At 38.1% G+C, this 15,906-nt stretch overlaps 1 protein-coding gene across 6 annotated transcripts in view; it reads left to right on the plus strand.

Annotated features, from left to right (window-relative positions):
- The window catches only part of LEPR (leptin receptor), a 93,708-nt gene that overhangs the window by 39,202 nt on the left and 38,600 nt on the right, over positions 1-15,906 (plus strand). For all 6 annotated transcript variants that reach the window (XR_004325128.1, XR_004325130.1, XR_004325129.1 and 3 more), the window contains exons 5-7: positions 2,058-2,266; positions 6,313-6,458; positions 8,273-8,417. Coding sequence is in view for 2 of the 6 variants with exons in the window: in XM_032494502.1 (XP_032350393.1) it covers positions 2,058-2,266; positions 6,313-6,458; positions 8,273-8,417 (500 nt within the window). In the remaining 4 variants the exon portion in view is untranslated. The remainder of the gene's footprint in view (positions 1-2,057; positions 2,267-6,312; positions 6,459-8,272; positions 8,418-15,906) is intronic.

Consider the following 15,906-nt stretch of genomic DNA (forward strand, 5'->3'; position numbering starts at 1 on the left):
TCTATTGCCTTGGGAGACTGACCTAAGAAAATAACTATGATTTGTGTCATAGAGCATTTTACCTATGTTCTCTTCTAGGAATTTTATGGTGTTACAGCTTACATTTATGTCTTTAAGCCATTTTGAGTTTATTTTTGTATATGGTTTGAGGGAGTGTTCTAACTTCATTGATTTACATGTGGCTGTCCAGCTTTCCCAACACCACTTGCTGAAGAGATTGTCTTTTCTCCATTGTATATTCTTGCCTCCTTTGTAGAAGATTAATTGACCATAGTGTGTAAGTTTATTTCTGGGCTCTCTATTCTGTTCCATTGATCCACATGTCTGCTTCTGTGTCAATACCATGCTGTTTTGATTACTGTGGCTTTGTAGTACTGTCTGAAGTCTGGGAGGATTATGTCTGCAGCTTTGTTCTTTTTCCTCAGGATTGCGTTTGTAGTTCTGTGTAAATTTTAGGATTATTTGTTCTAGTTCTCTGAAAAATGTCATGGGTAATTTGATAGGGATTGTGTTAAATCTGTAGATTGCTTTGGGTAGTATGGCCATTTTAACAATATTAATTCTTCCAATCCAAGAGCATTGGATATCTTTCCATTTCTTTGAATTCAATACTTGATATAATGAGTCTTTTCAATTTTGACCACTCTAATATGTGGATATTAGTATCTCATTGCGGTTTTAATTTACATCCTGAATGACTAATGATGTTGAGCTTCTTTTCATTCATATGTCTTCTATAAGAAGTTCTATGGAGAAGTGACTATTGAAATTTTGGCCCATTTTTAATTGGATTTTTAAAATACTATTATTGAATTTTGAGAGTCCTTTATCAGCTGGATGATTGGCAAATATACTCTCTCAGTCTATGGCTTGTCTTTTATTATCTTTTATCTTTCATTGTTATCTTTTTATCTTTCATTTGAAGAATAGACATTTTCAATCTTGATAAAAGTCAGATTTATCAGTTTGTTCTTTTATAGATCATGCTTTTGGTGGTGCATCTAAGAAATTCTTACCAAACCCAGTGCCACAAAAATTTTTTTTCCATGTTCTCTTCTGAAAGTTTCGTAGCTTGAGGTTGGAATCTGGACTGATGATTCATTTTGAATTGACTTTTGAATCATGTGAGGTATGGATTAAAGTTGCTTTTTGAGGGAGGGGGGCATATCGATATCACATTGTTCCAGCACAGCTTACTGGAAAGATTACTCTTTCTCCACAGAACTGTTTTTGTACCTTTGTGAAAAATTGGTTGTCCATATGCGTGTTGATGTCTTCTGTTCCATTAGTCTATTTTTCTATCTTTTCACTAATACTCTATTGGCTTGATTATTGTAGCTGATTAGCTGTAACTTCTTTTATTATTTTTGTGGTGGCTTTAGGATTTAGAATATAGGTCTTTAATGTATTATAATAGAACTGATATTATACCTCTAACTGACAAATCACCATTTCACATGTAGTAGACGAATATTACAACTGTATCCTTACAAATCTCCCACTTCCCCAAATTGGTGCTAGTGTCACACATTTTATTTCTACCAATGTTATAAACCTCACACTACATGATGATTATTTTTACTCTAATCAGCCAATAAATATTTACCCTTTTAGTTAAACTTCATTTCCTTGTGTGGAACCAGATTTCAATCTACCGTCTTTTCTTTTTGCCTGAAGGACTTCCTTTAGCATTTTTTATAATGCAGATCTGATGGTGATGAATTCTTTCCATTTCAGTGTGTCTGAAAAAAGCCTTTATTGCACATTTATTTTGAAAGATATTTTTACTGGGTATAGGGGTTAGGACTACAATTTTCCTTTCCTTTCAGTACTCCTCTGTTGCCTCACTATCGTCTTGATCATATTATTTCTGATGGCGAACTTGCTTTAACCCTTATCTTTGTATCCCTGATATAATGTATCATTTTTTTTCTAGATGCTCCTTAAGCTAGGTGTCCAGAGTAGCTTACCTTTATTTGGATTTTGTGTTCTACATTTTAAGTATATCCAGTACGTTCACATCTGTGTTAACATTTAGCTCTTCTTTTTTCACATAGGCTTGAAGTGTTGGAAGAGTCACCTCGGCCCTCCCAGAAAGACAGTTTTCAGATTGTTCAGTGCAACTGCAGTGTTCACGAATGTTGTGAATGCCATGTGCCTGTGCCAACAGCCAAACTCAATTACACCCTTCTTATGTATTTGAAGATCACATCTGGTGGAGTAACTTTTCACTCACCTCCAATGTCAGTTCAGCCCATAAATGTCGGTAAGTTCTGCATAAGGAAGATAATCGATCCAAACACCAGTCTTACGAACAGGTTGAAAATTGCTTACAAAATTTTTCACTAGCTTATCTCTCTTTGACCAACACTGTAAACATGGTAAGTGTAGTTCTAGAGGATATTAAGTTATCTTCTGAAATGATTTGACAGCAGTAAGTAGATCTCTGCAATTATAACTTAGATTCTTTTTGAAAGCAGTTTGATTTCTTTAAATCCTGGATTGGTCTAATGGGATATGTACTGCTTGGTTATTACTTTTTCATATCTCAGATAACTATTTATGAAAATAATTAAAAGCTGGTTTTTACCTGAATTTATGCCCCTAATAAATATTTCTTAGAGGCTCATGTGAGTCAGCCACCCATCTAAGAGCTTGGGAAACAATGGTGAATGAGACAAAGGACCTGCGTCACGGAGCAGGGACAGACAGGAGCAGGGAGAGGGAAACAGTAAAAAAGTAAATGAACAAGGTGCTGTACAGATCTATATTAGGAGAAGAGTTCCAAGAATTGGTAAGGCCCATATTTTTAATGCAAAGATTTGCCAAAAGTTTCTTGGATCAACTCAAATATATAATTACAAATGTGAACAATCTAGGAGAATGTTAAATTAAAGGATGTAATTTATTAACTCAGTTTTGTGTATGCATGTTTAAATTATACATTACACATGATGTGTAATTTCACAGCGTTAATATTTTACATTTACATTTCTTGAAATGGTTATATGCAAACTCTTTTCATGCATCTTTGCCTCACAGTTTTTGACATCACTAGAGCCCCTTTTCACGTGTCTGACACGGTTTCCCACACCACTTCACCTTCAGTTCTTTCTAAGTTCCTGGGGGTATAGCACTTTTTGAATCTGTATATGACGTTATATTTAACATTAGGACTTTTAAATAACTTGTCTTCTGGGGATATATTTGTGACCTCCATAGTATAACTACAATGATATCCAAGCAAGTCAGTCATGACATTATACCACAGAGAAGAATTACAAGATCTATAAAATAGCATCATCTTCTCTTTTTAAAACCAGTCCAAAAGGTGGTTTTTAGAAGCATTTAGAGCCAGCATTGAATTGAATTGTTTTTAAAAATAAAGTTAAGAGAAGGTGCTATGATAGACTTTTATAAGAACCTTAAAAGGAATTTTGTCTTATTTCAGGGATAATCATAGGGAAAAGGATTTCCCTGTATTTGGTCATATATGATAATGTCTAAAAATTGTATGTGTCATGAAAAGAAATGACAGGTTGTGTGATGGAGAGTGTTAGGTGTAGGGGCTATTATTTCAGCTATGGTGGTCCATTTAAGCTGATAGCATTTAAGCTGAATAGAAAAGAGATAACTATGCAAAAATCCAGAGCAGAAGGTGCCCCAGGCAGGAAGAATAGTGCTCACAAAATTCCTGGGATGGAATGAGCTTGGAAGTTGAAAGAACCAAAGAGAAGGCCCTTGTGGTTGGAGTGAATGAGGTAGGTGCATATTCGGAGATGTGGTTAGACAGTTATCTGGGTCCAGGTCAAACCATGGGCCAGGGTTACAGAGTTTGGATTTTATTCTAATTGCAATGGAAGCTTTTAAACCAGGAGAGTGATATGATCAGGTGTGTGTGTGTGTGCACGCATGCATATTTAAAATTGGTGCTGCATGTGAAGAAGGAAATTGATGGGGAAGGGAGGAAGGATAGTTGCAAGAGTGGAAGCAGCGGAATCAGTAAGAGGCTGTTGGAGTTGTCCAGTTGGCTTAGGGTCATTGCAGTGGAGAAGTGAAGAAGTAATCAGACGTGGGATCTATCTGGGAGATGGTACTGGCTGAATGTTCTAATGATCTGGGTGTGGAGTGTGAAGGGCAGAGAGGAATCAAGGATACCACTTAGGCTTGGACCTAAGTGGTACCAGAATAGTGGCACCAGATCCTGAGAAGGGGAAATTGGAGAGGAATAGGTGTGTGACACATTACGTTTGAGATGCTTATTAGAAACCCAAGAGATACTGAGTTGGATATATGAGCCTAGAAGTCAGGGGAGACATGTTTGGGAGTCTCTAGTATATAGATGTTATGGGATTGTATGAAATCACACATTTGGAGTTCAGTGAGAGAAAGAGTGAGAGACGATCAGAGAGAAAAGAGGAGTTAAAAGCGTGGTGACCTGGAAGCCAAGTGGGAAAAGTAGTTCAGCTACTCACAGAATGAGCAGCTGTGCAGAGTGCTGCTGAGAGTTGGAGTAAAGTGAATCAGGCCATTGACATTGGTTTTGGCAAAGGGTAGTGACGTTGGTAAGAGTAGTTTCAGTGAACTGGCAAGAAGGAAGACCTGCTCAGAATAGGTTGGTTAGGAAAACGGGATGCAAAGTGGAGAAGGTGAGCAGTGCCAGCTCACCAGGAGGAATTTTGCTCTGAAAGCAGTAGGTAGATGGGATCTGGGACTGGATACATAGTGGGTCCAGGGAAAGAGTTATTTTTAGATTTCTGATATCAAGGCATATATGTATGGAAATAGGAAATGTGAAATAGTTTATAATTTTATGATTTCACTTTTGTTTGGTGTCTTTGTTTTGTGTTCTATCCTCTTGATTATAAGAACTCAGTGAATTTCACCTGTAGTTTCTGGACTTTAGTGTTTAGCTATCCCTGCCGTAAAGTAGCTAAAATTTGTCTTATGCCACATAAAGTAAAACCTTCATTAATTTTGACTCAAGGAAAAGAAAAACTGTGTCCAAATTCTTGAAAATATGGGATGTAAAAAATATGAATGTGCCATTTTATTTCTTGAAAATGGAATACAAATCAATAAATATTTCAGTGTAATGATGATTTCCATGTACACGAGTAGTTCCTGTTAATTGCAAAAATCTTGAAAATGTAGAGATGGACAAAGAAGAAAAATACATCATTTATTTTTGACTATTTTGGCTTTTTTCTATTTTAATACACATTTACACATATCCTTTCATTTGTTTATTTTAATAAATCAGGAATCCAAGGATAGATGTTTAATAAACTTTTAAAATTAACCATATTAAGCATGTTCAATATTCTTCTCCAATATGATTTTTTAATAGTTGTACAGATTTCCCTTAAAGGGATGAACCATTATTTATTCAATCAATTCTTTATTGTAAGATGTTTACATTGTTTCTACAAATAATTTAAAAGTTATGTTGTATATTTAAAACCACAGGCATACACATCTCCGCATATTTATACACACAAATGCATATGCGTGCATAAAAACACACATATACATATGAACTTAGAAATTATATACTGAGCTAAATGCCCCATTAAAATAAGACACTCCATCCCCACCCCTTTCGGGTGACAAGCCAGGGCCTGCTGATGCTATGTTCACTGCATGTAAACCATGCATGCTATGTGGATGTGTCTGGATTGTTCTATTTCAAAATTAATAAATTTACTGAATTTGCATGCACATTTACATAAAGTTCCATGCATATGTCATTGATTTTTGCATACAAAATCTGTATGCATTTTCCAAGTAGTTCTCTGCAAAATACTTTTTCTGCTTGGTACTCATGAAAACAGTGGGTGGGCTTCAAATAAGTCTGGGAAATGCTAGGTTGAATAAAGTTAAGCTGTCTTTTTTATAGCAGGAATTCATATTTATCGAAATAACATCATTTACTGATTTCTAGTTTTTACCACGTGGGGAGAAGGTGGTAATGATTCCTATGGTAAAGTACAGGAGTGGAACCAGTATTTTGCTTCTGTAATCAGCCTTTGAATAAGGACACTTTTTAGGCAGTTGAAAGAATAGGATATGCTAAAAATTCATTTTGACTTTATTTAGACTATCATGGAAGGGGGAGGATGGTATAGCTCAGTGGTAGAGTGCATGGTTAGCATGCAGGAGGTCCTGGGTTCAATCCCCAGTACTTCTATTGAAATAAGTCAATAAATAAACCTAACTACTTCTCCACAAAACAAAAATGAAAAAGCAGACAATAAATAAAGGCTATCATGAAAATCACTTGACTTAAAAGTGTTCTCTTTTTTTCTTAAGTGAAGCCTGATCCACCATCAGGTTTGCATATGGAAATCACGGACACTGGTGATTTAAAGATTTCTTGGTCCAGCCCAATATCAGTACCATTTCAACTTCGGTATCAAGTGAAATATTCAGAGAATTCTACAACAAATATGAGAAAAGTAAGTATACTTTGATAAATAAAATGAAAAGTTGAGAAGCAATTAAAGGGAAAGTGAGGACCCCCACCCCCCACCCCAGGTCCCATAGAAAATGCCCTGGGGACATCAAGTGTTCCTGCTACTTCTAGTGCTGAATCAGTCATAATTTAATATTATACCACTGGCTTTCATTTAAGATCAGCATAGGAAATGAGCATAATATAGCATTTCTGGATCTTCTGTAAAATGATTTTAGAAAAATTGTCTGATATTACTCACTGTCTCTTAAATGTGGATCCATGTTATATGTTGAGGAGCATGACAAATTCCTCCCAGAAGTTAGTGCCAGGAAAAGTTCCTCTTCCAAAGTTTATGTATATTAGGTTAAACTCTCTCTCTCTTTCTCTCTTTCTGCCTCCCTCCCTCTCTCCTTTCTCTTCCCCTCTCACTTTCAGACACACACACACACACACACACACACACCCCTAAATGGCTACTGGAAGTCCAGACACAGAATTGTGGAATTGATCATTATAAAGTTTTCACATAAAGACCTTCTCTGGTTTCTGATTTTACGTGCCATCCTTACTTTTTTCTTACTACTCAATATATTTGTTTACATGCAAGTGCATGCATTTGTACTGTATAGTGTGTCAAATCCTTTTTTCATTCTTTCAGTAAGTGCTGAGCACCTACTGGGTGCCAAGAACTCAGGATATATTGGGATAGCAGAACAGGATAAGGGGGTCCGGGAATGCGAGTGGGAGATGGTGGAATATAATATTAAATGGAGGCCGGGGAAGAGCTCATGGAGAAGGTGACATCTGAGCAAGGATTTGAAGGAGGTGGTGATGTAGATATCTGGGGGAATTGGGTTGTTAGTAGAGAAAACAGTGATTCAGAGGCCTTAAGCTGGGTGAGCAGCTGGAGGCCAGGGCAGTGAGCGGTTGGTCAGAGAGGGGCGGGGGAAGGAGGCGCTCACAAAGAGCCCTGTGGGCCATGAAAAACTTTGGCACTTTAACTTGTGAAACTAACTGTTATGTAATTTAAGTGGGGAAAAAAAATAACCTGTTCTTTTGGATCTGGGCTAATTTTTGAAGACTTTATATTCGTAAAGAGCAGAATGGGAATCCGGTGTCATGTGTGGAATAAGCTGTTAAGGCTTCTCTGGGCTTCAGCTTTCTCATTGGTAAATGGAGATAGGAGGATTTGAAATCTAGGTGACCTGATAGTGTATAATGCATTCCTAATGCTTTTCACTGCTTCTAGCCTATAGCGCCCCACAGTCAATGGGCCAGGAAGTTCAATAGCTTCGGGGCACATCACTGCTTGTTTTACGCAGATAGGTCTCTCAGATATCTTCCCTCTAGCTTATAAACTGTATTTTGATTCACTGTAGTTTATCATCAGACTTGGGTCCTTAAAATTATTCATGCCCTGCTTCGTGATGCTTTCCTCCAGGAACGTTTATGGTTCTCTGCACATTCTACCGTGTGTGTGATAGCTGTCAGCAGTGGCTTGAAGCTTCCCACTGACGTTGCTGTCCCTCTCAGATCCTGAAACGTCAATATTCGTTATCATTCAGTTAAAAATATTTGTTGATTATCATTGTGACTTTTTTCCTTGGACTCACAGGCAATTTAAACTTTTATTGACTGATGTCAATCAAACATTTGTCGTTGGGTTATTGAGCTCTGTGTAATTCCACGATGGGCCAGCTGGCTACTCTGTAAGATTTTAATTCTTTGTAATTAGTTGAGACCTGCTTGCGATCAATTTTGGTTAAGGTTTCACATTGATCTGATGTGCTGATGCTTTCAAATGGTATTTAACAGGCTGATGAGACTGTCTCAGCTACTTCTCTGCTAGTAGACAGTGCGCTCCCTGGGTCTTCCTATGAGGTTCAGGTGAGGGGCAAGAGACTGGATGGCCCAGGAATCTGGAGTGACTGGAGTATACCGCTTACCTTTACCACACAAGGTAGGTTTTGTAAGTCACTTCTGTTGACAGCAGAATATGGTTCCTGAATTTGCCTTTGGCACATTATAAGCATCTTAAATTTTGTGGCAGTAAACCAAAAGGAGCAACACCATATTACTTTTTAAGTGAAAGTCTGAAAACGTTAACCTGTTGGTGGCAGCCTGTGTAAGAGCGCCCACGTCTGTGTGCATCCGTGGGGGTATCACGCTGAATTATTCTTTCTTACCCAAAAGATAGAGTTAGTATAAAAGTTCCAAATTTACAAATTCAGGACACTACTTTTATTGATGGATGTTTCCTGAATTTGTACTTGAAAATCAGATATATTTATTTGGCATAGATTTTAACTATTAAAATTTATTTGAATATTACGTATTATATAATTAAACAATTCTTTTCACTCCAGTTGCTTGCTCTTGAGAGTTTTCACTTTCAGTTCTCATATTTTTAAAGTTATCTTTAAATATCAGAAAAACTGCAGTCTATTCACAACTTCCTTGTGAGCTGAGGCGCAGGGTTTTATATAGAGGCCCAGGAGTCCAGCAGTCCCATCCCTGGCACAAGCTAGGGAGGGACTGTAAGAAGACACCTCATGATCCTTTGACTAGTTGTCCGATCTGTCAAATGGGCAGAATTACTCTGCTCTGTCAAATGGGCAGACACACTCAGGTTGATTTTGGATGTATGGAGATAGCAAGTACCATGTAAAACACTAAGCAGATATGCAACACATTGAATGAAATAAATTTACTTGTTGATTACTTACTATTTAAAAAGCATTGATTATTAAAAAGTAAGTAGTAGAGTGGTTTAAGAGCATGGACTTTGGAGTCCCAGAAGTTTACAGGGATCCTGGCACCATTTGGAAAGTTGTCTTAATCTTTCTATGCCTCAATTTCCTCATCTGTAAAACAGGGGCTTTTTAATATGGGTAGAATGAAATAATGCACATAAAGGGCTTACTGCAGTGCCTGACCCTTAGTACGCACTCAGGAAATAGTAGATCATAGTTTATAACTATCATAGTTTATAAATCCACAGTTTCAATATTAAAAATCTCAAAGTCTAATGAAGGCGAGAGATTGACAAGGTACGTAAATAATTGCTTAGCACAAGTAAGGTGGTGAGAAGAGCTGAACTAAGGGCTAAGCACCAGAAAGAATTAATGCTCACTGGCAAAGTCAGGGACCTTGTGTAAGCAGACTTAGAAGACAGGAATTTGTCATCTCTAGTCCTCAGATAATTAGAGTATCATGATATGTGTCGTATGATGCTGAAAATTCAAATTTTGTTCTATCTTCAATTAAAGATCATTGATTAATAAGTGTTAATGACCAGCTGTGAAGTAGATAGAGAGGAATGAATTAACAGCATAAAATTTCAGTGAATGTCCTGTGAAGGTTTTTACATAGTGGGATGGGGTGAAATGGGTGGCAGAGGAGGGAAGTTTGACAAAGGGAGGAGAGGCAACAGCCCCTGCTCCCCGTCTGAGTGGCCTGTGCTTTGCACATTTATTTAACCATCTGGTGAAATGTTTCTCTTCCACACAAAAATGGCTTTATCCTTTACTGTTTTAGTTCTTAATTAGATCTGAGGCCCTACCCTCTCTGAAGAAAAAGGAAATTCTAAAGGAATCGTTGTTTTTAAGTTTGCTGACGTTCAGGTTATACATTTATACCGTTCTAGAATGTGATTCTTAGTAATGTTATATATTCATTGGATTAAGATGAAAATTTGATCCAGTATAATATAATAGCTACTTGTGTTATATAGTTCACATAAAATTTTGTTTTGGTTTGTTCAACTTAGGTTTTTAGACCTTTGGATGGACGTATTTTTAGCTCTATTCTACTTTATGCAAATCCTTTCATACTTCTATTACTTTCCTAGTTCATGTCAATATCTGTAGGATTAAATTTGCTTGGCTTCTTAATATGTTACACAAAAGTTTTATGCTTTCATGTAAAATATAATCAGACTTATTAATATATCTGATAAAGTACATATAGACATGTATATGCCCATCCATAGGCAAATATTTATTGTTTTGTGTACACAAAGTTTTAATACAGGCATGTTTTGTTGAAAAAGCTTTGCCAACTTATTTACTTGTACAATATCCAACAACGTTACCATTAACAGTTAGCCTTTTACTTGTTTGACACAGGTGTGTCTCTCTAGTGACTTGAGACATCCCAAACAGGAAAATCTGAAAATAAGTGAAAAGTAAATCCAGACAGTGAGTAAATAGCTGCCCCAAAGGGCAGAGTTTGTTCATTTAGCAATGTGTGTAAAGTTAAGCTTAGTAATTTAGCAAGCTTGGATAGCTTAGGTGCTGCTGAGTGGTACTAAGTGATTAGTAAGGGAAAGACAGAAACTTGCCAAATAGAAAGTAGACTAGGACACCAAGAGTGGGAGGAAAGCTTACACCCTTCAGTATCTCCCAGGCACGTTTCTCTATTACAGTATTGTCTGCTGTGATGGTGTAATGTGTACTGAATCACAGATAAAAGGTATAAGTAGGTTGATCATTCCCTGTTGAGTAATAATAATAATAATGACAATTATTGGGTGCTTCCTGTGTTTCAGACACTGTTCTAAGTGCTTTGCATATATTATCATTTTATCCTTTCAAAAACCCAGTGAAATAGGTACTGCTGTTCCTCTTTAATAGACAAAGAAGTGGAGAATTAGATAGGCTTAAGTAACTTGTAAAAGTTGACACAATTAGAAAGTAGCCTGATTCCAAAGTTCATGTTTGTAACCACTAATAAGGCAGTTAAGTACATAAATGTATAATTATGCAAGGTTTCTTTCTGGTGGCACTAAAAATTGGTACTCAAAGCTAGTAAGTAGTCAGCTTAATTACATAGAGCATTTTAGTGGAACACCTCATTTCCTTTATGATTTCTGGTAAATGATGTTTCAGTGTTGCTTAGATTTTTTATTTTTAGGTTTAGATTTGCTGATGTCGTTTGCGGGAACTTACACATTTTACAGTGCTTACCATACTTGAGGCTTATTCCCTGAAAGGTGTGCAACACCAAAGTGTCTCCAGACACAGGAAATTCCTATTCTTGTGTAAAGAAATTTAACTCCTTCTCCCTTAAATCTAGTTACTTAATGTTATTGGGTTCCCTTCTAGGTGCTGTAAAGGCATCCACCAAAGAGAAACATTCTGTAAGACTGAGGCATTAATTCATTTAGAATGAATTAGCATATCTGCCTTATCATTTCAAACACTTGGGGTTTTTTGTTTTGTTTTAATTTTTATTTTACATGCTTTTTTTTTTTTTTCCTGGATAGATTTTGAAGAGTTTGATAGATCTCCTGATTGCAATGATTTTTTTTTTTTAATTGAGGTACTGGGGATTGAACTAAGCTAAGCATGTGCTCTACCACTGAACTGTTTCCTTCCTCCCTGTTTTTTGTTTGTTTGTTTTTTTAAAAAGAGGTTACCGATATATTGCTGCAGACAGAATGCTAATTCTCAGTACCTTTGTAACTACTGCTTTTTCTTCATTAATATAATAAAGCTGTAACCTACCAAATGTACAATTAGTGGAGCATTGACTATTCCTAGTCCAGGAATTCTTATGGATTCTTTTGAAATGAATTGAATATGTTCCTTCTCTGTAGCCGTTGGGATATCCAGGACTTCTAGAGGAAAACCCAGGACCTTGCCAGAATTTATGATGTGCAAGAATATTGCAATTAGGTTATGCTACACAGTGAAAACAACTTTAGAAGTGCTGAATTCTTGTACTACCTTAATTACCTGCATTCGTGTTGCTGGGAAAGAGGAGAAACAGATATTAGATAATTTTTACATTTCTTATACAGCTCTTTTACCAAGTTAGAGAAAATATTTTTTTCTTAAAGAAAAATCGGTAGTCTGCTTCAAGAATTAAAAAAAATATATTTTCTGGAGCTGTAATAAAGAAACATATTTAAAATTTTAGATAAAATAACTTTATCTAAAGTGTTTTGATTTGTGATTTATGTTCTTTTGAGTAATTCACTAATATTTATCAATAGAATTTCCCTTTTAAATAAAATTCATTAATATAGATCTTGTAACGGTATTGATACTTGGTCATGAGAAGAAAATCATTGTCTTCTTATTTTACAAATTAAATATTGTGTAGTATCTCAGAATAAAAGATATATTTAGGTCAAGACTGCAAACTCGGACGGAGAAGATGGCGGAGTAGAAGGACGCTCGCAGGTCACCCTCTCCCACAAATACACCAAGACCCACATCTACAGACCCACTCAGCCGACCAGAGCACCTGTGGAACTCTGACAGAACATCACCCTCTTCAAAAGATAAAGACACCAAAAATCTGGTAGGAGAAAAGGAAAAAAGAAAGAACAGAAGGCAAAGCAGCGCGGGACGGGTCCCGCGGGGAGGGAGTGGCAAAGGAGGACTGGCGCTCGCTCTCTGGGTCTCCCCTCTCCAACTGAGAGGCCAGCGGGACGGAGGGGGAGCCTCCGAGGCTCGGATCTGTACAGAGCAGCCCTTCACTAACAGAACTAAGTTAAACGGGCACAGAGCGTCCCCCCGACACCCAGCCTGAGACGCGGGCCGGCAGCGGCGGGCAGGGCCAGGCTGCACAAGCCGGGCGGAGGACGGAAGTGGCTGCACGGAGGCAGCCCCGGGGGAACGCAAGGGGCTGCGTGCCGTGGCTGTGGGTGCACAGGGCAGAACAACCTGGACCCTCCATAAAAAGCAAGGTTGATGTGCTCTCGGGGGAAGGGTGCACACCCCCATCTCTGAAAACCCGCGGAAAGTTTTCGGGGGAAGAGAGGCGGGGCTCAGGCACAGCTGCCATATCCTCCGCGCTGAGCACTCAGGCGGGGGTGGGGGCGAAACCTGCATCTGCACCGAAGGGCTTAGCAGCCTCAAAGGCCAGACTGAGACTGGCCTGCAGCCCGGGGCAGATAGGATCCTTCCATCCTGGTCCCTCAGAGAACTTGCTCCACAAAGACAAACAAGGAGCTGGGTTCTGGCTCGGAGCAGGGACAGGGCTGTCCCTCGGTCTTCCCCGAGCCCACCTGCAGAGCGCCGACCAGGGCGGAGTGCGCAGCCGCACAGAGAGAGGAACTACCGGCGGCGCAGGTAGAGGGAGAGTGGCCCCCCCCACCTTTCGGGCAGGAACACAGCCCCTGACCGAGGTGCTGGGAGGGGGGCACGACCCGCCCTCCTCCCCGGCCAGTCTGCAACATCTGACTGCGGCATCCGGCGGGGCAGCGACCCGCCCACCCACAGCAGAGAGCTGCACCTGACCCAGTGTTAGGAGGAGGCGCGATCTGCTTGCCGACAGGTGCTGGGAGCAGCACAGAAGAGGGCGCCAACAGAGGGCCTCTGAAAACAGCAAGCTGAGCTTCCAAAACAGGACGAAGACAGAAAGACTTCACATTAAAAGCACACAGACTCCAGGAGAACACCGACAAATCCCCCCCCCCTTTTTTTTTTAAATCTGTTTTTACCTGTTCTATTTTCTATTACTCTCTTAATCTTTACTTCTTAATTCATTTCTATTTCTCTTGGGTTTTGATGTCCTGCTATTGATTAGACACAGGTTTCAAATACATCTATTCATCCCCCCCCCTTTTTTTGTAAAGTTTTTAAAAGGACGTCTCAACCCGATTAATACTCTGCTTCAACTCACTCTTCTATTATTCATTATACACTGTTTTCAAACCCTCTTTCTCCCTTCTTTTAAAATTCTTTCTCTCTCTCTCTTATTTTTTTTCTTTTTTTCCTAAGTTCTATTCCTAAATAGGCATCAGATAGATAAAATCCTTAAGGACCAAAATAAACAACTGATACTCCATAAACCACAGTGCCAAAGAGGTATGAGCAAGATGAAGAAGCAGAAAAACCTTTCCCAATTAAAAGAACAAGAGAAATCCCCTGAAAGAAAGATCAACGAAATAGACATCGATAGCCTACTAGATCAAGATTTCAAAAAAGGAGTGATCGAATTGCTGAAGGAATTAAAAGAGATAGTGTTTAGAGATATAAAATATGTCAAAAATGAAATTTGAAGCTATAAAGAAGAGCCAAGTAGAATGGGTAAACTCATTGACAGAGATGAGGAATGATCTAATAGCTGTGCAAAGCCGACTAGATAATGCAGAGGAACGGATTAGTGATCTAGAAGACAGGGCAATAGAAAGCACCCATTCAGAAGAACTACAAGATAAGCAAATAAAAAATAATGAAAATAGCATAAGGGACCTATGGGATAATATAAAGCGTCCCAATCTTCACATAATAGGGGTCCCAGAAGGAGAAGAAAGATCAAAGGGGATTGAAAAGGTTTTTGAAGAAATCATGACCAAAAACTTCCCAAACTTAAAGAAGGAATCAGATATCCAAGTACAGGAAGCTCAGAGGGTCCCAAACAGGAAGAACCCAAATAGACCCACACCAAGACATATCATAATCAAGATGTCCAGAGTCAAGGATAAAGAAATGATTCTAAAGGCAGCAAGAGAAAAGCAAAGAGTAAGTTACAAGGGAACCCCCATAAGGCTCTCAGCTGATTTCTCTACACAAACACTACAGGCCAGAAGGGAGTGGCAAGATATATTCAAAGCCCTGAATGAAAAAAAGATGCAGCCTAGGATCCTTTATCCAGCAAGGCTATCCTTGAGGATAGAAGGAGAAATAAAGAGTTTCACAGACAAAAAAAAGCTGCAGGAGTTTAGCAACACTAAACCCATGCTAAAAGAAATATTGAAAGGGCTATTCTAAATAGAAAAGCAGCAGGATGCTACAGAAATGAGAAACACACAACTGGAAAGGTGATAACTCATGAATTACAAATAAAGTAAACATGAAATTATAAAAGAAGACATACAAATCACTGAGAGTGGGAGAGGGAGGCAGGGAAATATAGAATATTTTTTCTTTCTTTTTTAAATTTTTTTAACAGTAGGATAGGTTTGAGATCATGTTACTATCAGTTCAATAAAAACAGTTATAGTAATGGGTTGATAGATTTACAAAAAAGGGTAACCACAAGCCAAAAATTTACAAAGGAGTCACAAAAATTAAATAAAATCCATGATAATACAAAGGAAAATTACCAAACCACAAAAGGAAGAAGAAGGGAACAAAGAGGATATACCAATTCAACTGCAAAGATAAGTTCAAAATGGCAATAAACACACATCTATCATTAATTACTGTAAATGTTAATGGACTAAATGCTCCAGTCAAAAGACACAGAGTGGCAGACTGGATAATAAAGCAAGAACCTTCAATATGCTGCATACAAGAGACCCACTTTAGGGAGAAGGACACATATAGATTGAGAGTGAAAGGATGGAAAAGGATATTCCATGCAAATGGAAAAGCCAAAAAATCAGGTGTTGCAGTACTGATTTCAGACAAAATAGACTTTAAAACAAAGGCCATAAAGAAAGATAAAGAAGGACATTTTATAATGATTAAAGGAGTGATACATGATGAGGA

This window comes from Camelus ferus, chromosome 13 (assembly GCF_009834535.1).
Source record: "Camelus ferus isolate YT-003-E chromosome 13, BCGSAC_Cfer_1.0, whole genome shotgun sequence".
NCBI classification, from domain to species: domain Eukaryota; kingdom Metazoa; phylum Chordata; class Mammalia; order Artiodactyla; family Camelidae; genus Camelus; species Camelus ferus.